The 26,623-nt window shown below is 34.9% G+C and overlaps 1 protein-coding gene across 1 annotated transcript in view; it reads right to left on the bottom strand.

The window, feature by feature from the left end:
* The window catches only part of LOC132757578 (E3 ubiquitin-protein ligase UBR4-like), a gene marked incomplete at both ends in the record, with an annotated part of 47,221 nt that extends 20,644 nt beyond the window's left edge, over positions 1-26,577 (bottom strand). The window contains 22 exon segments of the mRNA XM_060748894.1: positions 2,942-3,124; positions 3,835-3,946; positions 4,657-4,796; positions 5,486-5,734; positions 6,758-6,896; positions 7,847-8,025; positions 8,826-8,886; positions 9,020-9,084; positions 9,300-9,428; positions 9,685-9,772; positions 9,904-9,989; positions 10,416-10,563; positions 11,054-11,225; positions 11,981-12,166; positions 12,875-12,953; positions 13,770-13,940; positions 22,675-22,800; positions 23,265-23,432; positions 24,274-24,393; positions 24,835-25,056; positions 25,769-25,865; positions 26,441-26,577. Of these exon segments, the coding sequence (XP_060604877.1) occupies positions 2,942-3,124; positions 3,835-3,946; positions 4,657-4,796; positions 5,486-5,734; positions 6,758-6,896; positions 7,847-8,025; positions 8,826-8,886; positions 9,020-9,084; positions 9,300-9,428; positions 9,685-9,772; positions 9,904-9,989; positions 10,416-10,563; positions 11,054-11,225; positions 11,981-12,166; positions 12,875-12,953; positions 13,770-13,940; positions 22,675-22,800; positions 23,265-23,432; positions 24,274-24,393; positions 24,835-25,056; positions 25,769-25,865; positions 26,441-26,577 (3,057 nt within the window).
* Between the last annotated feature and the right edge of the window lie 46 nt (positions 26,578-26,623).

The raw sequence follows: 26,623 nt of genomic DNA, 5'->3' as shown, positions 1-26,623 counted from the left end.
GTTTTTACTACACACATATACTTAAAAACAATGACACCCCTAGGGCGGGGCCAGTTTTGACTCCAGGGCTTTTATTTAAACAAACTTTGTAGACGTTTACTAGAAGATGTTTTATGCTTAATATCTAAACTCTAGCTATTTCGGTTTTTTCAAAAAAGATTATTTAAGTTTTTGCTATACACATATAAGGAAAATCAATGACCCCGGGGCGGGGCCAATTTTGACCCAAGGGCTTTTATTTGAATAAACTTGGTAGACACCCATTAGAAGATGTTTCATGCTGAATATCTTAGCTCTAGCTCTTTGAGTTCTTTCAAAGAAGATTTTGTAAGTTTTTACTATATGCATATAGGGAAAATCAATGATCCCCTGGGGCGGGGCCAATTTTGACCCCAGGGCTTTTATTTGAACAAACTTGGTACACACTCATTAGATGTTTCATGCTGAATATCTTAGCTCTAGCTCTTTGGGTTCTTTAAAAGAAGAATTTTTAAGTTTTTACTATATGCATAAAGGGAAAATCAATGACCCCCTGGGGCGGGGCCAATTTTGACCCCAGGGATTTTATTTGAACAAACTTGGTAGACACTCACTAGATGATGTTTCATGCCAAATATCTAAGCCTTAGCTCTTGGGGTTTTTTAAAAGAAGATATTTTAAGTTTTTTCTTTCGGTTGCCATGGCAACCAGAGTTCTGCATGGAATTAAATTCTTTGAACAATTTTTAAAGGTGACCACCAAAGGAACATTCCTGTGAAGTTTGGATGAAATTGGCTTAGTGGTTTATGAGGAGATGTCATTTAAAGTAAAAGTTTACGGACGGACGGACGTCGGATGGACGCCGGACGAAAAGAGATCACAAAAGCTCACCCTGTCACTTTGTGACAGGTGAGCTAAAAACACCACAAAAGACAGACATATAACTTTATTTCACTCAGGTATATATCAAAGTACACAACATAACAAGAGCTGTCGGTAGGACAGCACGCTCAACTATTCTAAGTGCTTGATAGTAAAAGAGCCTTGATAATGTTAAATTTTTTAAGTTCACAAAAGGGCTAATTTTTTTTTATAAATTCATGTTATAGGCCTTAGAGAGAGTCTAATTATACAGTATTGGCTTGACTATTCTAAGGGTAATGTCACAAGGGTGTTTTATTGAGTATAATAATACTAATTACCTATGAATACATAAATTTGACAGAAAAGGTACAAAGGCTTGTTATTAAGATGTTTTATCAAGTAAATCACTGCTTTATTATTATGAATGCAAAAATTGTCCCAAAAAAGGCACAAACCCTTCAGTAGTTATTGAGATAACAGCTTACAAGCAAAACTTTACAATGAATTTCTAAGTTGAAAAAGGGGAGAAAAATCAGCCTAAATGCAAGATAGAATTATGGATCTTTGTCAGTGACCTACAATTATGACACTAAATGCATATGTGAAGTTTTAAATAAATATCTTTAATAGTTATTGAGATATGTAAAACTTGCATGCAAACATTAACCAAGAGACTAAGTAGAATAGGGGATATGAATCAGCCTTAATGCAAGATAGAGTTATGGAACTTGGTCAGTGACATACAATTATGACCCTCCAAAAGTTTCAAGTAAATATCTTTGAAGACCTTTAACCAAAATTTCTAAGTTTCAAAGGGGCAAATAATTCTGCAAATATTGCAGTCAGAGTTATGCAATTTTGCAAACTGATGTACATTGTTACTATAAAAAAGTATTTTAAATTTCAATTGAATATCTAAAGCAACAATTGAGATATTTGACTTTACATAAAAACTTTAACCAAAATTTCTAAGTTCCAAAGGGGCATAATTCTGTCAATATTGTAGGCAGAGTTATCCAACTTGTCAATCTGATGTACCTTGTTACTATAAATAAGTATTGTAAGTTCCAATTGAATATCTCAAGCAATAATTGAGATATTTGACTTTACATAAAAACTTTAACCAAAATTTCTAAGTTAAAAAGGGGCATAATTCTGTCAATATTGTAGGCAGAGTTATCCAACTTGTCAATCTGATGTACCTTGTTACTATAAATAAGTATTGTAAGTTCCAATTGAATATCTCAAGCAATAATTGAGATATTTGACTTTACAAAAAACTTTAACCAAAATTTCTAAGTTAAAAAGGGGCATAATTCTGTCAATATTGTAGGCAGAGTTATCCAACTTGTCAATCTGTTGTACCTTGTTACTATAAATAAGTATTGTAAGTTTCAATTGAATATCTCAAGTAATAATTGAGATATTTGACTTTACAAAAAACTTTAACCAAAATTTCTAAGTTAAAAAGGGGCATAATTCTGTCAATATTGTAGGCAGAGTTATCCAACTTGTCAATCTGTTGTACCTTGTTACTATAAATAAGTATTGTAAGTTTCAATTGAATATCTCAAGTAATAATTGAGATATTTGACTTTACAAAAAACTTTAACCAAAATTTCTAAGTTAAAAAGGGGCATAATTCTGTCAATATTGTAGGCAGAGTTATCCAACTTGTCAATCTGATGTACCTTGTTACTATAAATAAGTATTGTAAGTTTCAATTGAATATCTCAAGTAATAAGTGAGACATTTGACTTTACAAAAAACTTTAACCAACGCAGACGCGGACGCCGGGGCGACTACAATAGCTCTCATATTCTTCGAATAGTCAAGCTAAAAAGCATAAAAAATTTATTTTTCTTAAAAGTAAAATTCTTGCATTTCAAAGAAATATACCTTTGGTATGTATAAACAGTTGTAGAACAGCTAAATCTAAACTATCAAAAATTATACCCTTCATACAGAGTTCCAAAAAACTGAAAAATGTGTGATCCCTCAGAAGCAAGTCTCCTATAACAAGATTTGTCAAAAGACCAGTCACCCCTTTACAAATGGAAAGGTTCATTACAGGAAATAAAATAATTATTTTACTTACAAGATCTGGGTTGGAGAGATGTCCTTTTACTGCCGCTGATATACGGGTCATTATGATGTTGTTCATCTCCTCGGTACCTCGCCGGTTGTCCTTGGTGAGCAGGCACAGCAGGGATCTGACCTCTGACCTCACATGTAGTGTGCCTCGGCGAAGGTTAAAGTCTATTAACTCTTGTATCATACCCTGTAAATAGAAATTGTCTTGATAAACACACATATGTGCATGATTTTTATAACATGAAGTTTTTTTATAAACCCATGACATGCTGAATATCTTAAATGGACTTGTCAGGTTACAATTTTGAAATTGTTCATTCAAGTTAAAGGAATTTCAATATTAAAAATACAAAACTTGAGCTGCTACCAACAGTATAAAGCCTGGTCAGTCTGCAAATATGTGCAGGCTGGCCTGGTATTCTGGTTGCAAAGGCCGGTCACTTTAGGTTCCGGCCAGTTAAGGATTGATAAGGGGATTACAAGAGTATCTTGATAGAGAATATATATTTTTAATATTTTTTTATTTTTATTTTATAAAAGTCCCAAGATGTACATAATACAGTTATTCTTTCTGTTGGGTCATTTTTTAAATGTTGGGTTTTATGTTGCACCAACACTGTAGTGGTCATATGGTGACATTCCAGCTTAACTTGTGAAAGAAGACCTCAGGTGCCCCTCTGTACATTATTTTTGGCATGGGCAGGTATCTGAGTAGAATTAACCACGTTCTGTTAGCTAGCTGTTGGGTCAAATTTGTGCATGTGATACCTGTATTTATTTATATCAAAGTGTATACATGTATATAATAAATTTAAATATCTTAAAGAAGTAACATCATGTTTCTACACTTTGCACATCCATTTTAATACTATTTATAGTAACAGCAAGAGAGTGTACCTGACTACAGAGTATATGCCTCAAGTTGGTGTTCGTAACAAGGGCTCGTAGTAGTGTTATACAGTGCTCCACAGCTGCACTGGCACATCCGAAACAATTGCTTGGCTTGCCACTGTAAACAAAAAAATAAATGTATATCTTCATTTACACATTCTTTATTTTCTTTTGAGTTTTAAGTCACAAAAACACTGTAATGGTCATCAGGTTTGCAAATGGCCAAGAATACTGATGGTTGAAGACCCCAGGTGTTTTCAGGCACAAGAGAAGAACCACCAAACTTCCGTAAAGTTTGATTTTCATTTTAACTCTGATTACATTTCAGAATTATCTTTTGTATGTTTTGCATTTTTTAATTCCCGAGTTGATTTATGCAAGAATTTAAAATTTTATGTTTTTTTAGGATTTTTGGCCTCAGTGGAGTTCCTGGAGGTGGTGTTGGTAGTTTTTACTCCGGATTACGACAGTAAGCCACATTAAATTCACCAGAGCACAGTTCAACCACCGCATCCTTCCTGGGCTAGGCTGTCAAACAGTTTACCAGTACTAGTTGCCTTCACTTTTGCAAGGAACTGAATTTTCTGTACATGCTACAGCAGAGGTACAGTGTGAATGACAAGGATTTCATGATCAATCACAACTGGGTCGCCAGATTCACAGTCCAACGCTCTACCTATTGAGCTAACCGGTCGGCTGGTGTTCCTTTAATAGTTACTTCTCCATCAGAACATCAGCAACAGGACTTCAACCAATGGAAATAGGGAGCAAGTTTATCTCAGTAAGCAACATTAAAAGAGCCAAAAGAAACGATCATTTATCACAAACCTGATCTTTTCCGGTTTCTTGACCGGTTGTTTGAGTACCGGAGCATCTCTTGGACTAGTGACTGGTGAACTACTGGTAGTTACAGCCTGTCTCTGTTGGCGATCATAGTCCACCAGTTCTCTCCTACACGCAAGCACTTTCTGTAATATAAAAGTCATCAAGTTTTCTTAAGGCTTATCAAAAACAGTTCTGCCGTTTTTAAAAAAAAATCTTTGAATTTTTTTTAAAAAGATGACTTAAGAAATAAGCCTTTACATCACCACCCATTTGTTTTATAGTTAAATTAATAAAAAAGAAAAAAAAGCAAGTTTGGATATAATTTAAATAGATGGATAAAGAAAAAGCCTTTACATTAACAGAAATAATAGTATGGATTCATTTTCTATAATCTGTGGAATTCATAGTTTGCCAATATCACTTAACGGCAACTAATTGAGTTTAATTGGTAGATTAATTTCAAAGATGACCCTTTACTCATTAATTCATTCAAAACTTCTCACTTACATAAGACCTCTCACCTTTACAAAGTTACCTGATAGTTTCATGAAATGAGAGTTTTTCTCTAGGAATCTGTTTAAAAATCTCATAGGAATCCTTCTTAAAGTATAAACTGGTCTAACTAATTCATCTTCATGACAAAAAGGTCTAGATTTGAAAGTAAATGGTTTTTTTTATCAAAATGGTTCATTTATCATTTTGTTAGCTTGATGATTTTGTTAAGAGTGTTGTTATATTTGATAAAGTATTGAAGTTATCTTATGATTGACAGTTGATGCAGTATTAACACTACAAGCAGATATATATATGAACATGTATTGCATTTCCTCACCTGAATAATTTTGCTCAGTTCATCAAAAGAAGATTTGCTTTCGCCGCAATATTTCAGCGCAAGGTGTTGTATAGATTTGTTGACGGCTGATCCCGGCACGCCACCACCTTGTGTGCCACCGTCCTCCGGTCTGTCGGTGCTGTGCTCGGCTACCTGAATCATCAGATTCTCGAGTGCTGGACGATGTAGTTGTAACTGCTTGTAGATCCGGTCAGCTTTCTCTAGAAGAGTGTTTATTGTTGTAATAGCCTGAAATGTTCAATATAAAGCATGAAATGAAAGAAAAATTTGGCATACAATGCTGATGATTCATCATAAGAACAAACAAAAGTATAGAGTATAACTTCTATCAAGCATGAATAATTCAGTAATTCTCTACTCAAAATATTGGTGGAAGGCTCATAGTATTTTTGTTAAAGAGGCATCCTTAATCACCACTTTTTAATAATCATGGCTTTTACTTTATACAAATTTCTTTTAGTTAAATTGTGTTGGAAGCTATAAGCTTAATGAAACAATCTCGAATCACTGTTTCTGGAACCAACTAGTACTAAGCAATAAATGTAGTTTCTTGCAGAAGGAAACAACGGCTTGCCCCTGACAGGGTTTGAAACCATGCGGTCAGCAATACTTAGATTACTAGTCAGACGTGTTAACCACTTGGCCACTCTGCCACTTTCATAATAATGGCTTCATAAAAGATGTCTCTTAACATATTGATTGAACATTTTTTCCCCATTAAACTCATTTACATCCAAAGTTATTTCATTCAAAATTTCACTTTATTTTATGAAATAACAAATTGCCTTGTCCAATTATATATCTGTAGAACACATGCCTCTAATAATTAAGTCATTAATAAGGAAAAGTAACCCCTCACCTTCTTCACTTTAATCATATAAATTACATCAAAAATAAATAAAGCCCCATTCTATATTACATTGTACCTATTACCTTTCAAAACACTTACTGTATTGATTTTGTATTTTTATTAACCATGCTTAATAGTGAAATTAACTTGTGTATCAATTTAGACAAAACCATTCATAATTTATAGGGAAAATTTCCAGAATATACTGACTGAATAGCAAACAACGTAGACTGTGACAGCTGATTGGTCTGTATTGGTTACATGGTTAGAGAATCTCTGTAAGCCAGCCAGCTATGGGTTAAAATTCTTCTACAGCACTTTATAACAATTTGATGAAGCATAAATTATACCATTCTATAAAACCAGTGGTAAACCACAGAAACAAGGGAGACTATTCTTACCTTCTTCCTGTCATCTTCATTCTCTATAGGATCTACAGCACAGCACGGCTTTGCTGTGAGAGTGAAGTCAAACTTGGCATATTTACAGAAACCACAGGCATTACAGAGGAATGGATCCTTCTCATCATAGTTAATGGCTCTGTGATGACAAAATGAAAAGAAAACGCCCTAATTTTCGTGGTTTGTTTTGTTTGTTTGATTGGGTTTTACGTCACACCAACACAGTATAGGTCATTTGGCGACGTTCCAGCTTTACTGGTGGAAGAAGACCTCAGGTGCCCTTCCATGCATTATTTCAGGCACAAACAGGCACCTGAGTAGAACCACCGACGTAACATAAGCTAGCTGGATAGTTTCCTCACACATAAGAATCCAAAAGCCCTGTCAGAATTCGAACCCACAGCGGTGAGGGGCAAGTGGTTTGAAGTCAACAACCTTTACCACTTGGCCACGGACGCCACGCAATTTTCGTGGTTTTTGTGGATTGGTCAATTAACAAATTTAAAATACAATCATTAATTAATTTTATTTCATCATCAGTACTACTATTTTGGATTATAATATTTATTGGCATTTAAAAGAACTCAAGACAATGTCCTTTTTGACAAGACCATTAAATTTTTTGTTCAAGACATTTAGTGAATTCAATTCAATGTGCTTAATATCTTTATAAATCATGTTTAACATTACTGGTTGCCTTACACACAGATCAGAAACGTTCAAAGACAACATATGACTTATTCCTCTTGCTGGAATATGAGCTAAGTAAAACAGTACAAAACAGTTCAATGTTTACATCCCTGCCTTTTCCTTTTCTGCTTGTAAGGAGAAAAAGAGTTTGATCAATATCCAATCTAACTTGTATTTTGTATGGCTTATGTCGGCCACCATTCTAAATTCTATTTCTTTTTCTGTCCATGGCAAGAAAATATTGTCATTCTAACTATATGTAATTAGTTATGTCACTTCTGCTGCAGACACACCATTTCTATATACATATACATGTACATAACATGCAGAATACATTCAAGAAGAGATATTAAAGTATACGGCAAGAAAGTCCGATATGAAATTTGATATATATCGTACCTGCATTTGTGACACTGGAACACATTCTCTCCACAGTTACCGCACACACCAGGGTTGGCAGGAACGGAGGCACTGCAGCGGGGACATTGTAATGTCTCACTTGTGGCTTGTAGGTTGTCATAGAAATCAGCATATTCTATCATCAGGTTGCACGCCACTATAGGTATTGGAAATTCAACCTGAAAGTGTAATATATGTCAATGATTATAAGGATCTTACACCAGATGCTGGTACAGACCGGAATATCTAGCTCGAGGGTAACTGTTTACGAAGGTAATGAGGCTCTGCCGAGTTTTGGCTAAACAGTTAACAGAGAGCTAGATATTCCGGTCAGTTACCGCAGCCCGTGTTGATTTGATTTTTTGCATATTACATAGAACTCATATGAAATTATGAGAACTAATATTTCACTTAGCACCTTTTTCTTATAGTAGTGTACAAATTTACAATTTCATTCATAACGGCAAAATGACATCATTCTAAAAACGCAATTCATACATAAAAGGCATGCAGGAATGACGTCAATTTAAACACCCAACATGTCTTACACAGGGTTTTTTTTTATTTCATACACAGTCTTCTGTTTAACAAAAGTCATTTTCATGATTTTTAATTTGTAATTCATTTACATGTATTTTATAACTGAATCAAAGCTTACAACTTATCTATTTCAATGTTAAATATATCACTATACTGTTTTATCTGTACCACTACTAGAAACACTGGAATCTGATAATTTTACTCTATACTTTGCACACTAAGCAAAGTCTCTTTCAAGTGATAAAAATAACTTCGATAGCATTGGCACTGGGGTGTATTCTATGCTTAATAAGGGTCCATCCACCCTTTCAGGCACTGAGAGTACAGGCCCCTGGCACTGGGGTCTGACAAATTTTGGTTTTTATGATAGACAGCTCATCCTCAATAAACAATTTCCCCCAACTTTCATTTGATAAGAATATTTAATTTAATCAATTACCTTGACATCAGTTTGACCTGCAGTAAGGGTCATCTTTCTGGCCTTGTGCCAAAGTCCTGGTCTGAAAAATCATGAAAACGAATGTGTCAATATTTTTTCTTACACAAAAAAAAAGTTCAATTACAAAGTCTTTGCACTATGTGCAGACTCCAGTCAATTTCATTTCCTACAAAATTTATCAAATGAAAACTTACTTGTTCTTCAGCTCGACTACAGCCTGAACTGTCCTGTTATTGTAGTAGATGTTCATCACTCGTACCTGGAGATAAAATAAAACTCACCAAGTTAAAAATGGATGGAAAATTACACAGATAAAGTATGAGTTTTAACTTATGATATCAGGTATTCAAAGCATTAATACTGCCATAACAGGGGGATGTGGATAATCTTGTAATCAGACAGGCAATTACTACATTACATTTTTTGTTTTTATACATTTTTTGTATATATCTGTACCAATACAAGTAAACCAACCATTTTAGTTCTCTTGAGTTCTGTAATCCTCAGGGATATCTTGGAGATGGTGTAACTTCCTACAAGTTTAACAATCTGTGTGGTTGTGGTAAACTTAGAATCCACCTTGATGTTGGACAGCTTGAGACTCTGAAAACATTTAATAAAATGTACTGTTATACATGTATAATAATAGGCGTCAGTGACCGAGTGGTTAAGGGTGTCAACTTTAAACCACTTGACAATCACTGCTGTGGGTTTGAATCCCAGCAGGGACTTTGGATGAATAGTGTTGGTGTGCCTTAAAATCCAATGACAACACAAACAATTTATCATAATTTAGTCAATAATAGAAAATGTTTCTTTACAAACTGTAAACTAATAATGAAACATAACTAATACATACCGTATAAGGAACTTCAGGGTTGTTACAGACTAGGCAAGGATCACTTTCCAGGTAGTAACCATCAAAATCTACCAGGCCTTGTAGCATACTGAAAAGTTCAATTCATAAATTTAAGAAAAACTAGAACAAAATGAATTTAGAATTTGAAAACGGTAATCAAATCTGAAATAAAAGTTAACAAAAATGTTTGTTCTTGTGAAATAAAGGGAGGTAACTTACTTGTAAATCTGTGCATTAGGATGTTTAGCCAGTATCTGGTTCTCATCCTTCAGTAGGTCAATGGCTCTATCAAGATACTCTTTTGTCTGAAATATATGCTTTACACATATATTTATACATCATTTACAGTCATTTATGCATCATTTAAAAACATATCTATACATCGTTTTCACAAATCATTTATGCATCATTCAGACACAGTTACACTTCATTTTCACAGATATTGATAAAATACTTATGTATAATTTTTACAGAAATTCAATTACATACATAAACATTTATGCATCATAAATAATTATTGAATTATTTTAAAAATACATTAATTTACCATTATAATCTTGATATACATGTACATTTATGCATAATTTACAAAAAAACATTTATTAATCATTTCAACAAACATTTATACTTTCACAAATGATAAATCTTCAAATCATTTTCATAGCATCAACATATATCTACACATACATTAAATGGTTCATAACTTGAATACCCAAAACAACTTTTTATACCTTTTTCTCTGAAGTTTGTGGTGTGACCAACACAAAGTATCCGAGGAGGTCTACAAACTGAGATGCCTTCCTCCCATACAAAGGTAGTTCCTTCCATAAAGTCCACAACTGATCTAAAACTCCATCTTGTTCTTGCAGACTGGAATTCCTGAAAAGAGATTTCTTTTTGTGTAAAAACAACAATCGTAACAATAGCAGATCAGTACTCTGATTAATTGCCAAAAATGTCAATGGTGAAGTACTAATAGGGAAGTAAAAGTGTTTTATCACATAAACCGCGGTGCTGGAGTATAATTAATGTTAGCATTACACTATAGGTGTGCCAATGAAAAATGACTCTTTTTAACAGTTTACTATTCTTATCTATATTATGTGATAAATAGAATATTATATTCGTGTAGACTTGATACTAAATTTATTGAACTCGTTAAATATAACAATATTAGGCTTGCCAGAGGCTTGCATAATATGATAATATTGAACTCGTTCAATAAATTTAGTATTAAACCTACACTCATTCAATATCCTCTATTTGCAACAATAGAAGATCAGTACTCCGAGTGATTTTCAAAACATCAATGGTGAGTACTAATTGGTAAATAAAATTCTCGTATAATACAGGTACATAATGTACTTACTTGTAAATCTGGTGTATAAGGGAATGAGCCTGCCATCTGATAGACGTGGAGTTAGATTCCAGCAGGAATGTCCTTACAAAGTGCATCATCAAATCTCTGTCTATAGTTCTGTTTAACAGCTGTATCAGTGTTGAACAAAGAGACTCATCGTGTTTCTGTCCATCATCAGAATCTGAGAAAAATAACAAGTTTCAAAAATCATGTTAACAAAATCGGCATGTTAATACGCCTTTGGCTGTTGACAATTATTATTATAACCCTTAGCAACAAGAATATGATACAGACAGAGATCTATATACAGTCAAACTTGTGTTAAAGACCACCTCTGAATTAAGGCCACCCAGTAAATAAAGGCCATTCTCCAACAATACTTTTTGTTTGATTGGGTTGTATGACACACCAACACAGTATAGGTCATATAAGGGACGTTCCAGCTTTACTGGTGGAGGAAGACCTCAAGTGCCCCTCTGTACATTATTTCAGGCATGAACAGGCACCTGAGTAGAACCACCGCATTCTGTAAGCTAGCTGGAAAACTTCCTCACATGAAAGAATACAAAGGCTCTTTCGGGAATCAAACCCTCAGCGGTGAGGGGCAAGTGGTTGAAGTCAACAATGTTAACCACTCAGCCACTGAAGCCCCCCCCCCCCACCCCCGAGAATTTATTGCTTTTACCCATAACCTGCTGGCGGCAACTGATTCTACCCATGCAACCAGTGCAGACTAAGATTAGCAAGCACTTTCATGCCGTCTGAACATGGTCTGCATTGTTTGCTATTCAGTAAGTACATATTTTGAAAATTTCCCCTAAAAATGATAAATGGTTTTGTTTGAAATTAAAGATGGACAAGTCCATTTCAGATATTCCCTGTGATAAACATAAAATAGGTTGCCAGTAAAAATTTCAATATGAAATATATTAATACCATCATTTTTATCTTTGTCTTTGTCCTTCTTCTGTTTGTTTGGTGACGTTCCCAAGGCAACGTCCTGCGACTGTACCGCCTTGACGATAGCTGTTCCACAAATAGCACATTGTAACAGTTGTAGAAGTGTTGGTGCCACGCCTTCGTCAAGTGAGATACTTGCTTTTACAAGGAATGGTATGACATCTGAAAATATATACATTCTTAATTGTAGAGTTGCATATAAAATTTAAATCCAAATATTTCAAGTTAACAAAAGGGGTATAACTCAGGCAAAATCTATGCTAGAGTAAAGCACCTTAAACAGGGACCTAAAATAATGGCCTTGAAATGTATATAAATTATCAAATAATAATATTTAGTGGTTAATGAGATAAGAAATTTCACACAAAAAAACATTAATGTATTACACAAATGAAAGGATGGGATAAACACACTCTTCTTCAGACATTCACTCTAAATAAGGAAGACCTGATAATTTCATTTCATTGATATTTGCAAACTTAGCCTCTTTATGAAATACCTAGAAATCAGGGATCTATTGTGATACACAGGGTTGTCTAAGACTGTTCATTTAAAACAATTGTTTATCATGTATAATTATGTTCATTTAAAACAATTGTTTATCATGTATAATTATCTTATATATGTCCAATACATTTTGATTAAGATGTGAGATACAAGTTCAAGCCCTACTGGAGACATAACCATTGTTCCAGTTGTCACACCAGGTTCTGGCTGTGACACCCATTCTGGTAAGTTCCAGAAAACAGACTTGAGATTGGTTAAAACAAACTTTCAGCTTTCATCACAAGCTCACTCCCTCCAAAAAAAATAAAAATAAAATGACATATATCAAAGTAAACTAATCATTATACAATATCAATGTCTTACCTTGGTTTGCAGTGCAGTATTTCTGCCAGTTGACTGGTCTGCTTGCAGCTATATCAGCGCATGCTTTCAAATGTTCAATCTGTGAAATGTTAAAGTACATACATTAATGCAAGAAACCCTATTGATATACATATAAGCTTTAACTTATCTAAATACAATAGAATATTAATAATTCATACAAATTATTTTCAAATAATCTGTTAGCACCTATAACATAAGAAAACAAGTCGAGCTATCTGAATGACAGCATGCTTGACTAATCTCAGGAGTGTAGATAATGTAAAATGTTCTAATGTAAACAACGGCAATAATTCAGTCACAATCCATGTTAAAACTATTGACCTTGGATAGTGACCTTCTTTTGTGCTCTCAAACAAGTATGTGAAGTTTCAAAAAATTCCCTTCTGTCCTTTTTGAGATAGCAACTTGCATGCAAAAACTTAACCAAAGTGAGAGACATTGACACTGATGCCATGGTGAATGCAAATGCTCTCAATATTCTCCAAACCTCAAGCTAAAAATAACACAAAACTACAATATAACCGAATTTTAATCAGATACAAGGTCCTTATTTGCTCCAAACAAAATCACTAAATGCAGTATGCTGATAAGATATCAGTTACATGACTGAATAGCATGTTCCACATTGATAACTCAGGCTGGAATATCCAAGTTCTTGTTAAACAGGTCTCTTCACGCACTAACCAACATCAAATAAACACCACATAAATGTTTCTGTTCAGTCAGTGGGATCTGAACTATGAAGTCCATAAACCTTATTGTCTCAACATTACACTATAAGGGTCTACTTAAAACAAACATTATAAATTTTGTATCTTATTCATCACAAAAACATCATTATCATTCAAATATCATCACAAAATCAAGAGCTTACAAGAACGAGGAGAGAGTCGTAAGGTAGTATGACACTGTGTGGAGCTATCTCTGTGGTGGATAATCCACTCTTGTTGCACTGCTCTATAACAGCATTCAAGTTTTTCTCTATAGAGTATAGGTCACGTATCTCACGATACCGCTCACGTGAACCACTGATAAACAACAGTAACTGAAATATAAACAAAATTATTGTTAACACTGATAAACACTGATGAATAGCTAGATGATACACTGATAAACAACAGTAACTAAATATAAACAAATAGAGCTGTCGGAAGGACAGCACGCTCGACTATTCTAAGTGCTTGATAGTGAAAGAGCCTTGATAATGTTACATTTTTAAGTTCACAAAAGGGCTTAATTTTTTATTTATAAAATTCATTTTATGGGCCTTAGAGAGAGTCTAATTATACAGTATTGGCTTGACTATTCGGAAGGTAATGTCACAAGGGTGTTTTATTGAGTATAATAATACTTATAATTACCCATATGAATACATAAATTTGACAGAAAAGGTACAAAGGCTTGTTATTAAAGATGTTTTATCAAAGTAAATCACTGCTTTATTATTATGAATGCATAAAATTGTCCAAAAAAAGGCACAAACCCTTCAGTAGTTATTGAGATAACAGCTTACCATGAATTTCTAAGTTGAAAAAGGGGAGAAAAATCAGCCTAAATGCAAGACAGAATTATGGATCTTTGTCAGTGACCTACCAATTATGATCCTAAATGGCATATGTTTAAGTTTTTCAAATTAATAAGGGAATTATTTACCGAATGGTCAATAATTACATTTATTTTTCAAAAAAAAATACTGTTATTTGTCGTCAAAAGCTCTCAGTTTCATAGCATTTCGGACACAATTTGGTATGGGTTTGTGGGTTATTTGGATTTCTTCGGCATTTGTCGTAGGTACGGTTTCTGGTTCCCATCATTCATTTAATATAGTTGGGGGTTAAGTTCAGTAAGTCGGGTATAAGTCAAACAGGCTTAACTGTATTAAAAGTTCGGGAAAGGCGTGATCGCTCTCTTTTTGCCTAACAGCTAAGGTTACAGCCAGTTCTACAAGTTACTTTTAGATTAATTTTTCAAATGCCGCCAAAACGTGGTTTCGTTTTTCTAAGAAGGAAGGGTCGAAACCCTCAGTTGGAAAAGAAGCCATTCAGGCAGGAAGAAATGCTGCCCCTCGACACAGGGATGGGAATGCCAGTTGATAATTCCCCAAGCCAGACGGACAGCCGACAACCCGGACCAAGCGTTGGGAATCACCAGCTCCCGTTGATAGGCCATACACGAGGCAGGAAGCAAGCACGTGATGCCTTAGGCAGAACGACGAGGACAGGCTGCCTTTTAAGCCTAATGCGGGGTAGGTCCTCTCAGATTATTTGATTTTTGAAACTTTAATTTCGCGATTCTGGTCGTTTACTGCCCCCGGAAAATAGAAACAGAAATGTTTCTTTGATGGAAACATCGTGGCCAATGTGCTGGGGCAATAATACTTCCCGGTTTACTGGCGATTCTGTCGATAACGTTTGACGTTCCTTAATTGCCCGGGTAATTCAAAAAGTCCACCCAGCAAATTGGCTCGCATATCCAGCCTGAAGTACCGTTTAGCAGGGGATGCATTTGGCAGCTCATGTTCCCGTCTTCCATCAAGCAACAAGATCTGTAAGGGGGTAATAATGTTTAATTTAGCCCTTCTTTTAAAGGGAGCGGTTTTTAGCTGTCAGAATTTTGCAGTGGTAGGAGTTTTAAGGTTTAGTAGGTTCCGATGGTCATCCTAGAAACATCGGAAAACGTGAAATGTAAGGATAAAGTCCAATCTATTGAGCGGCTGGACAGATGCATTTATCATCTATGCGTTCCGTATATCTTTCTACAACATGCTGATAAAAATACGATCTTTCATTTTTTGTTCACAATAAGGGGAATATGGCGCTGCACGTCAAGGAGGTTACGCATTGGAGAAACCTATTTGACAGCAGTTCCGTATCCGTCAGGCACTCTCGCCTTTTCCCCTTGGTCAGTGATCAAATAACGCCTCTGTGGCGTTGCATGCAGGTGCGGAAAGACAGTTCTAAGGTCTTCAACTCGTTTAGCTTCAAATGCTTAGATTTTAATCAAGGAAATTGTAGGTGGCCGAATTGCAGATTTGTTGCATCTTTGCAAAAAATATGCGGCCCTATTTCGCATCTCAGCAATAGTCTGCCCTAGGTCGCAAAAACGGCCACCGGGCATAGTAATTTTCATTCAGCTTGGCCCCACAAGAAGGGCGGCCTTATTTTCGTCCATTCAATGGGAGGCAAGAGGTCAACAGCAAAAATTAATCCCCGAAATTTAGATGTTTACAGTTAGCAATATCGCCAATTAAGTCATTATGTTGGAAAAATATTCTTTTATTTTATGGATCAAAATGAAGGCTTCATTTTTGTTGAATGGTTTTCAAAATACGGCTTTCGAATTTACAATTTACGCGCGGCCCCCCGCAAAGCTCAGGATTCACAAATCTTAAGTGGCAAAATTAAAATCCGCTAATAATTTTAAAAAACAAATTAACACAGAAATTTTTTAGCGGGTAGAGTAGGGGACCTTTCAAGACCCCCCTTTTTCAAAATTTTGGTTTATATCCCCGGGATAGGTCTCATTCCGAAGAAAACCCCCTTGGGGAATTTCGTATGATTCTTCATCTTTGGGACCCCACGGGCGAGTTCCCATAAATTTGATTTATCGGACCCAAAACCTATGTTCGGTTTCCAATATAAAGTTCGATGAAGCCGTTCAAAATTGGTACAAGAGATTTAGGAAAGAATTTGTAATTCTGTTTAAGGTAAGACATAAAAGTTGATTTCGTCTTATACCAATTAACCCCTGCGACTTGAATTATTAGGGTTTCGTTTTGAAAAAACAATTTGGGTACGTTGACAAGGACTTCCCCTTTGGGGTGCCTAATAAGTTTGATAACATTTGGGAGAGATTTTCTCGTTTTTTAAGAGTTTTTTTTAGCTTAAATCTAAGATGAATTTGCCAAAAATGCTTATTCACTACCTTGATGAATTTTTTAGGAGGGGGGAAAACAGCGATGACTGCTTATGGCATTACAATTCATTTAAAGGAACAATGGTCCGAATTAAAGTTCCCGTTAGCGGAAGATTAAAAAGTTCGGCCCAGTTAAGGTAAATTGTTTAAAACCTTGAGATTGAACTCGATTCCGAAAAATTATGGTGGTTTCAGATAAGAATCAAAATTAAACGAAAGTTAAAAAAAAATTCTTCACTTGTTATCAAAAAATCTAAAACAACGCTTAAAAAGCCCAATGCAGTCATTAATTGGGGATCTTTGCATTTTTTGGGCTGCCGGAATTGTTCGTCGGCAGGACCTGTTAAATTAAAGGTCGGTTTTATAAACAACAACGTGCGGCCCTTTTCAAAACCGACCATCATATTCGTATTAATAAAACCCTCGTTTAATAGAAAATTTGTGGTTTGTCTTTTTCTGCAATAAGTTTAACGGAATTTCCGTTTTTCTGACCGTTATTGGGGTTACAAATGAGGACATGCAATTATTTCACTGACAGCCCGGTTTGGTCATGGCATGGGCTTTTGGTATATAATTTTTCAAGGTCATTGGGCAATGCAAGGTGGCCTGATTCCTGGGCATAACTTTTGGGGGGGAAATAACATTTTCTGGGGATTAATTAACTTTTTAGAATTGTTTCCTAATCGTTGTTCAACACTATTTATATGGGGTTTCGGAATTAAAAAAAAAAAGATTAAAAAGTAAATTGGGTGATAACATTTCAGTGGTGCATATTTTTAAGTAAAACTAACCTCAAAAAATTTGGATCGGTTGCATTGAATTTAGTAAGGATTTAACCATTCAGGTGTTTAGAGTGAATGTCCTTTTTAAAAGGGGCTGTCCACGTGGAGGTTAAACAACAATAATATTGTGAACGCTTTATTTCTCGATTTCAGGGGGAACGATTCAGGCTACTCGCTCCCGGAGCCGATTGTTGCCGGGACCTTTCTGGGGATATCTTTCAATTTTAAGAGCGGGCAGGTTATTACGGTCTGGAAATAGCACACAATTCTTCTTAAGACTTATAAAGTAAGCATTGAGTATGTTTAAAAATTTTAGGAGGAAATTCATGGAATTCCAAAAATTTATGGCCAAATACCGGTTCGGCCATGTGGTTTTTATTTATAGCTCATTGTTTTGAAAAAGGGGCTCTCACCTTTAAAAGCATTTCATTCCTACATTTCTGGTTTAAATTATTATTCAAAATTGTCAGGGAAATTTTACGATATTGCTCCAAAATTTCATTGTGAAGAAAAATCTGGAAGGTTTTGACACCGGAAAACGCCGTAACAAAGGACAAGCGGGCCCCCGGTTGACATTTAAAATGTTTAACTTACTGGCAGTTTTGGCCGCACGGGCATTACAACATATTGCAACAAATCATTTCTTAAGGGCGTATTCTCACTAGCATATTTTGGGCTTTTTTAGATTCAGTGAAGCTAGTTGCTCCCATGCCAAGGTACGGACAGTCAGTGAAGTTAAGGGGACATTAAATTGTCAAACAATACTTTACATATTGGGTTTAAACTACAAAACTATAAAAATAATGCAACGGGGTAAGCAATTTTGAATTTTGAAATTTCCCCAAGCATAAGTCATTATCTTTGCCCTGTTAAAAGGAATATCTTGCTTTATATTAGCAAATTTAAGCCCGGACGTCTTACTGGCGGTCCTTATTTTTGGTCATTCTAACGGTTTAAACCGCGTTTAAAGATCCACAATTTTTTCTTTCGCTCTTAAGAAAATGTATTTTCTTAAAACACTGTTTTGGCTGGGTATTATAGGTCACACAGGTTTTAGGATTCGGTAGGGGAACTGATTTTGCTTGCATCAGGGAGTTTACCTGGAAACTATAAAGAAAATGGGGCCGTTGGTCCTTGAATTGTTTTAAAAAGTATTTCGTCAGTTGAGTTGTTCTGATTAAGGTCACGCGGCGCCTAAGTAAATTGTTTGTATGTATTTGTAATTTTTCTTCTATTTTAGAGTGTGGGTTTTGGGGATTTTCAATCCCGTACTTGGGCTGCGTATAGAGCTAAAGCCACTGGAAAAGAAATTTGCACTTTGCCAGGTGTAAGGTAATTTGCCTTGGTGGGTGTTAGGGTCTTTCGATGGCTGGTTCATTTGTCGTACCATTGAAGCTCAAGTTCTGCTTTCCAACCCCACCAGAAAATTATTGCCAATTCACCTTGGCGGGAATTTGACCTGACCTCTAATCCATATTCCAAATTAAAAAAACATAATATCTCGTGAGGTCAGGTATTTTTGCGGTACAGCCTTTTTCGACTACGCTTACAATTATTTGGATTGATATCCTCCAAAGAGACGTGGTGTGGCCTGGCGCACTTAAGGGCTTGCAGACCATTGAAAATTAAAAGACAGAGAGTTAATCGCTGGGGGAGATATTTGGTTCGGGGCTCTTTCTGGCAAACACGATATAATATCCCACGGATATAGATTCAAGCCACTGGGTTTTTGGCGTGAGGACGGTATCCACTTAAATTGATGTGGGCCTTGAGTTCTATTTTAGATTTATCTTAAGGACGCCTTTTTAAAAACATTGCACAAAATAATTAAGTTTCTGAATTTTTGGGGGAAAAATTAATTTGAATTTATTGTGGCGGAAAAATTCTGTTAGGTAGCTGAGAGTTTATCAGGCGGAACCAAAAACTTCATTGCATTTTGTGTCATAAAGTTTTTTAATCTGCTGGTCGTGTTTTCTACGATATCGGTGGGGGGGTCATGACTCATTCCCGTCGGTTTCGGGCAAATACGACTAGTTTTTAATAACCTGTCAATTTTTCATTAGTTTTAGTTTTGGTCATATATCAAGCCTGGAGTACTGGCGCTTGCCAAGAAGGACTTCAATATTTTAAGTCAAGTTGCGTTTCTAGGATTTTCCCAAATGACACGTAGTCTGGCAATCCTCAGCTTGCCTTTGTTTCTGTTTTTTGCCCCCTTGCTTTTGGTTTTCCCGTGAGTCTATAGCTTGCTTTATTCGTAACAGTTTTGCTGAATATACTATTCCCGCAACAGTGTTTTGCTCGTTGGTTTGGTTAGTTTTGCATTACATCTTTTTAAATCTCAGCTGATTTGGAATATTTAGGTCATATGACAGGTTTGCTTTATGGCATTCCCTTGTATATATTTAAGTTTGGCCATATTTCTCCAAATTTTTAAATAATCTGGGAACATTTTTGATGTTAAGGTTGATTGAATAAAAGTGGTAAACTATACTATTTGTTATTCATTTTTTTCCGTATGATAAAATTAAATAAGAATTAAATTTACGAATGTCCAATAATTAATTTTTTTTCAAGAAAATACTTGTTATTTGTGCGTCAAAGCTTCTCCAGTTTCAATAGCATTCGGAAACAATTTGGTTATTGGGGTTGTGGGTTATTTGGATTTTCTTCGGCATTTGTCGTAGGTACGGTCTGGTTCCCATCATTCATTTAATATAGTTGGGTTAAGTTCAGTAAGTCGGGTATAAGTCAGACAGGCTTAACCGTATAAAAGTTCGGGAAAGGCGTGCATCGCTCTTTTTCGCCGAACAGCTAGCTTACAGCCAGTTCTACAAGTACTTTAGATTAATTTTTCCCCTTCCGCCCACCCAAAAGGATTTTCCCAAATGACACGTAGTCTGGAATCCTAGCTTGCCTTGTTTCTGTTACGCTTGCTTGGTTTTCCCCGTGAGTCTAGCTTTGCTTTATTCGTAACAGTTTTTGCTGAATATACTATTCGCAAAGTGTTTGCTCGTTGGTTTGGGCCAGTTTATTTGCATACATCTTTTTAAACTCTCAGCTGATGGAAATTTACGTATATGACAGTTTGCTTTATGGCATTCCCTGTTATATAAGTGGCCATATTTCTCCAATCTTAATATCTGGGAACATTTTGATGTTAAGGTTGATTGAATAAAAGTGTAAACTATACTATTTGTTATTCATTTTTCGTATGATAAAATAAATATCTTTTATAGTTATTAAGATATGTAAAACTTGCATGTAAACATTAACCAAGAGACTAAGTAGAAAAGGGGATATGAATCAGCCTTAATGCAAGATAGAGTTATGGAACTTGGGTCAGTGACATACAATAATGACCCTTCAATTATGACCATAAAGTGCATGTGTAAAGTTTCAAGTAAATATCTTTGAAAGACCTTTAAACCTTTTTAACAAAAATTTCTAAAGTTTCAAAGGGGCAAATAATTCTGCAAATATTGCAGGCAGGGTTATGCAATTTTTCAAACTGATGTACATTTGTTACTACAAAAAAAAGTATTTTAAATTTCAATTGAATATCTCAAGCATTTAATTGAGATATTTGACTTTACAAAAAAACTTTAACCAAAATTTTGTAAGTTCCAAAGGGGCATAATTCTGTCAATAGTGTAGGCAGAGTTATCCAACTTGTCAATCTGATGTACCTTGTTACTATAAATAAGTATTGTAAGTTTCAGTTGAATATCTCAAGCAATAATTGAAATATTTGACTTTACAAAAAACTTTAACCAAAATTTCTAAGTTAAAAAGGGGCATAATTCTGTCAATATTGTAGACAGAGTTATCCAACTTGTCAACCTTATGTACCTTGTTACTATAAATAAGTATTGTAAGTTTCAATTGAATATCTCAAGTAATACTTGAGATATTTGTCTTTACAAAAAACTTTAACCAACGCAGACGCTGACGCCGACGCCAGGGCGACTACAATAGCTCTCATATTCTTCGAATAGTCGAGCTAAAAATATTGTTAACACTGATAAACACTGATGAATAGCTAGACGATACACTGATAAAGAACAGTAACTGAAATATAAACAAAATTATTGTTAACACTGATAAACACTGATGAATAGCTAGACGATACACTGATAAAGAACAGTAACTGAAATATAAACAAAAATATTGTTAACACTGATAAACACTGATGAATAGCTAGATGATACACTGATAAACAACAGTAACTGAAATATGAACAAAAATATTGTTAACACTGAGGAATCGCTAGAGGATAAAGCTTTAATAAGGTTTATACCTAGCCTTACTATGGGGGAAAATACAAATACAAAAAGAATCTCTTTTTCACCTTCAAATAATTTTCTTGAAACTGGATTCAATGGTATGATAGAAGTTTATGCAAGTTAGCAGTATACCATTTACCTAATATGTCAGTCAAAAAATATTGATACTATGACACTGAGAAAAAGTAAGACAATGTGACCAAAATACAAAGAATAACAATTGTTTGTTAGGTTTTATGCCAATTTTAACACAATTTTGGTCATATCTTGGCAGAGAGTACACCTACCAGTTTTTTCTGGATAACTAACCAATAATCACCAATTTCTATGAAATTAACATAATGCTAATCCCACATGATTTCATGGTCAGCGGTGAGAGACAAATGACCATTAGACTCAATGTCCGAGATTAGTTGTCCCCAAAAACTTCCCTCTCGCTCGAGGATTGAACCAACAACCCTGGATAACAAATCCAATACTCTGCCTATTTAGCTAAGCAAGCGTACGAAAAGTGATAAACCGGCAAGTTTATATAATATTTAGACCATTCACTTATCATTTGTATTTTGTGAGTTATAAGCACATTGGGCTGGGCTGGGTATGCTCACTGATCATCTACATTGTATATACACTTGTCACAATAATAAATTACTTACTTTCTTATTATTCATCTGTTCATTTATAACTATTAAGCTTTATTAAGTTTTGCACTCTGTTCATACTGGTACAGTATGTATTAATCAATAATGTCATACATGACTGAATTTTGAAAATTATATATTTTAATAGCAAAACTTACTTTTCGTGCTTGTTTCTTAACAAATGGTGTCCTCTGTGTCATCATGTACTCTGCCAGTGTTGTGTTCCAGGCTGCATCAAACGTGGCCGTGGCCACACCTTGTACACTGTCCCCAATCTTCTTCAACTAAAATCAAACATTGCATATTTACTTTAATATTACATATCAGCCTGTTGACCCTTTCAGTTTTTCTCAGGAAATAGAAAACAACTTCTTCAAAGGTTTTCATTAAAGGCGGAAACTAAATATATAATACTTAATTCTTTATTTACATCACAGTCAAACGAATGCACAAACATCATTTTTAAGAATTGTGACAACATCTTAAAACATTTAATTTTGCTAAAAGCAATAAATATGTTGGTTTAAAGTGAAATATTTAAAATAAAATGGTCTTTTTAATGAGGATATCCTAACATAAATTATCTGACTATATTGTATTTTTATTATTCTTACTTTGAAACTAATAAAAAAGTATAAACACAATAGGCTGTAATGGCATGCATTCAGTTACAAAAATCTACATAAAATATTAAGATATCATCAACAAAAATAACTTTCTATTTCCAATGTCATTTTACAGTACAAACCTGATGTGGTAGTCTAAGAGCCATCTCTGTCAGCAACTGAGGATAGTCTTCAAAAACATCATTTGCATGTCCTTTTACATACTCCCTCAGGAAGAATGGGCTCATATCTGGGGGTGGTGATGTTGGGCGTGGCTTCAACAGTTGTCCTGGCAATGGAGCAGTTTCCTCCTAAAAACACAGAAAAATTACCAAATTACCTTATGTAAAGCCTTTTTTTCCCCTCCATTTTATTTAAGTCACACCTATACTGTTAAGATTATATGGTAAAATGCCATCTTTTAAGGTGGGGAGAAGACCTCAGGGTCCACTCAGTTCAGTATTTCAGACAAGAGGAGCTGACACAGGAGTAGAACCACTGATATTCCATAAGCTAGCTGGATAGCTTCCTCACAAGAAAGAATTCAAAGTCGCTGGCAGTTTTTGAAGCTATATAAGTAATGGGCAAGTTGTTGAAGTCAATCATTTTAACCAATTGCAATTTAAAGGCACATTATGCTGAAGAAATCAATATGTTTGTAAATCTTAAGAAATGCCAAACATGTGTTTGATAATATTTTAATAATGGATTCAGAGCATGTTAAATATTAAACAACTGAGAAAAGTATCATTGAACATGTAGTGATGTCGCAAAGGTAGCAAAATTTAATCAAAGTAGTATTTTGACATCCAAACAAAATACTCGTTCACTAAATATACCATTTGCAAACAGAGCAAAATAAGCAAAAGATAGTTAATGTATATGGCAAATGAGTAATTTTATGGAAACTGTGACAAGATACCAAAGATAGCAAGTTTTTGACAAATAAAAGTTATAGCATTTTAAGCTTAAAAACTTCAATAATTGGGTCAAATTTGAAATTTCTTGAATTTCTTAATTGGCCGTGAGAGACAAATGACCATACTGAGGATTGATTGCAAAACTGTTGTAAGTTCTTCTTTATTTTATATTAGTTACTGCAGTTTTGCGGTGAACCCTCGATTATTATAATTTTGTCACAATATATTATACCTCTGCTGGATTGTAGTTTCTCCAGTATGGTAGAAGATTCTGTAGTATGGTCAAACAGTAAGTGATTGTTCCACTGGACAACAAGGCATTGGCTGTTGTGTTACTCACAAACGATGAAGACTGTAAAATAAATATTATGACCTTTCAGTTTATACAAAATTTATTCAAGTTTGATTGTGAAGGAGGCTATAAGCTTTGAGACACACTTTGTTATTCAGTAAGCAATTGGTGTAGTTTCATGCTTAAGGAAACAACAGTTTGACCCTATCAGGGTATGAACCCACTTGGCCAGCAGTCCTCTGATTATTTTTATCATATTCTATCTGTCACATCATATATAACTGTTGACTACTAGAGGAGGAAATGTGTAAGAGTCTTGGTAGCTTAGTCAAAAGATCTGTGGAACTGTATTTTGAGAGTCCCAAGTTCCAGTCAAGGTCAGACTGACAAATTTTTATCATCCGTGACATTCCATTTAAAAGATCTTTTACTAAAATTCCCACTACACTCTGCAAAACAAGGACTAAAATTCTGAACCAGTCAACAATCTTATCATCTTACCTCAGTAGATGGTTTCGTCCCTGCCTTAGTCCTTGAGAGTAGTACACTTAATAGTCTCATGTACACCAGTTTCACTTCCATCGCCTTACTCCTGCACGACACAGTGTCGAGCCCGGCACCAGACAGATCCAGTTCCACCAACAACGCCTGCAGCATGTTATCTAGAGCCGTACGATCTTTTTCCTCCTCAGCGTCAAGGTCAGAGGTCAACATTAGCAAGACCTAGAAAAATGTAAATCTATTTTTAGAAAGTTATGGAAAAAGGGGATGTATCCCTATACAGCAAATGAAAATAAAAGTTATAAGGTGAACACTGAAGACTGTTCTAGTCAGTTCATGAGAGATAATGAGGAGTATTTCTGAAAACTCAACAATATTCATGAGACTCAATTTTTTTTTTATGTGTTTTGTGAATAGGCCAATCCACAAATTAAAGATCCAATGAATTTAAGCTACATGCTTCCAAAGCTCAAGTTACACAAAAACTTTCTGCATTAAGCCAGGTACAAGATAACCTCATAGTAGAACTATCAATCACCTACGTGCCAGGTGAGAAGCTCATGAATATTGAACAGTTTGCACCATTCTTAAATGCACTTCACCAGGGAAAAAAAATACTCAACATAGTCACATTAACAACTAGACTTCTCAATAATGAAAAAGGCCACAAATTTTCTTATCACAATTGCAAACACATGTGACAAATTTACTGAGCTTTGAAATTTACTTGCTTTTAAATTTGTGAAAATTATATTGTACATATATCCAGGGTCTTTCAAATAGAATGGTCTGGAAACGCACAATGTATACATAACCCTTCTTGCTACAATTAAACATGTCTCTGTATAACTCGGTATAGTTTCTATTTGAAAGACCCTGATATCTATGTAAGACCAAATTGCATCAAGATTTGTATACACAACTTATACACTACCTGCATAAATGGTATAGCAGCCACACCCCCCTGCTTTGACACGCTAGGCAAGAACTGTAATAACTTCTCTAACAAGTTCAAACGAAGACTGTGTAATCTGAAAATAAGCCAGCAATGATTTAATGTGAACATATTTTTTGTAAGTATTCAAATACACTGTAAAAACCTTAGGAATATGAACATAACTTTTGTTAATATTTAAAACACTCTCCAAACCTAGAGTATTTTTTCTCAGAACCAAATGTTAAATGTGAGTATATTTTTTTTTTATCTTATATTAAAATACACTGTCCAAACCTTAAGTAAAATACACTATCCAAACCTTAAGTAACCCTTAGAACCATATTTTAATGAGAACATATTTTTCTGTAAATATTTAAATTGGAACCCAAGTTTTTTCTATGAAATTCAGATCAATGATTAATACATGTATTTCATTCTGAAACAATATCTTTCTAATACTTAATATTGTTTAGGTAATCTGTCAGTATGCCTATTCACTTTGATTTGTTGAAATAAGCTCCATTTAAGCAGTGTTTCAGAGACATGCCAATGAAAATCAATGAAATCAGCAGGTGCATATGTTCTGTAAGCTATCTGGATAGCTCACTAGGAATCTAACGCCCCTGAAGGGTTTTAAACCAAAAGTAGCAAGGAGTAAGAGAAACATACCTTGAGGAGTTATCCCGTTCTGTTTCTGTTTCATTCACATCATGTGGCATTGTACCGCTCGGTGCTCCAAGACTGCTGGTCTCACTTCTAGGTCCACGGTCCCTGTCCCCGTACATACTGCTTCGTCCACTAGCTATTGAAAGTTGCAAATGTCAAAAAATATACTTCAACCTTGAACTTTTT

This window comes from Ruditapes philippinarum, unplaced genomic scaffold (genome assembly GCF_026571515.1).
Source record: "Ruditapes philippinarum isolate M1 unplaced genomic scaffold, ASM2657151v2 ctg6286_1_1_1_1, whole genome shotgun sequence".
NCBI lineage: Eukaryota > Metazoa > Mollusca > Bivalvia > Venerida > Veneridae > Ruditapes > Ruditapes philippinarum.
Note: the sequence above shows the minus strand (reverse complement) of the source record. Positions and strands in the feature narration are given on the sequence as shown.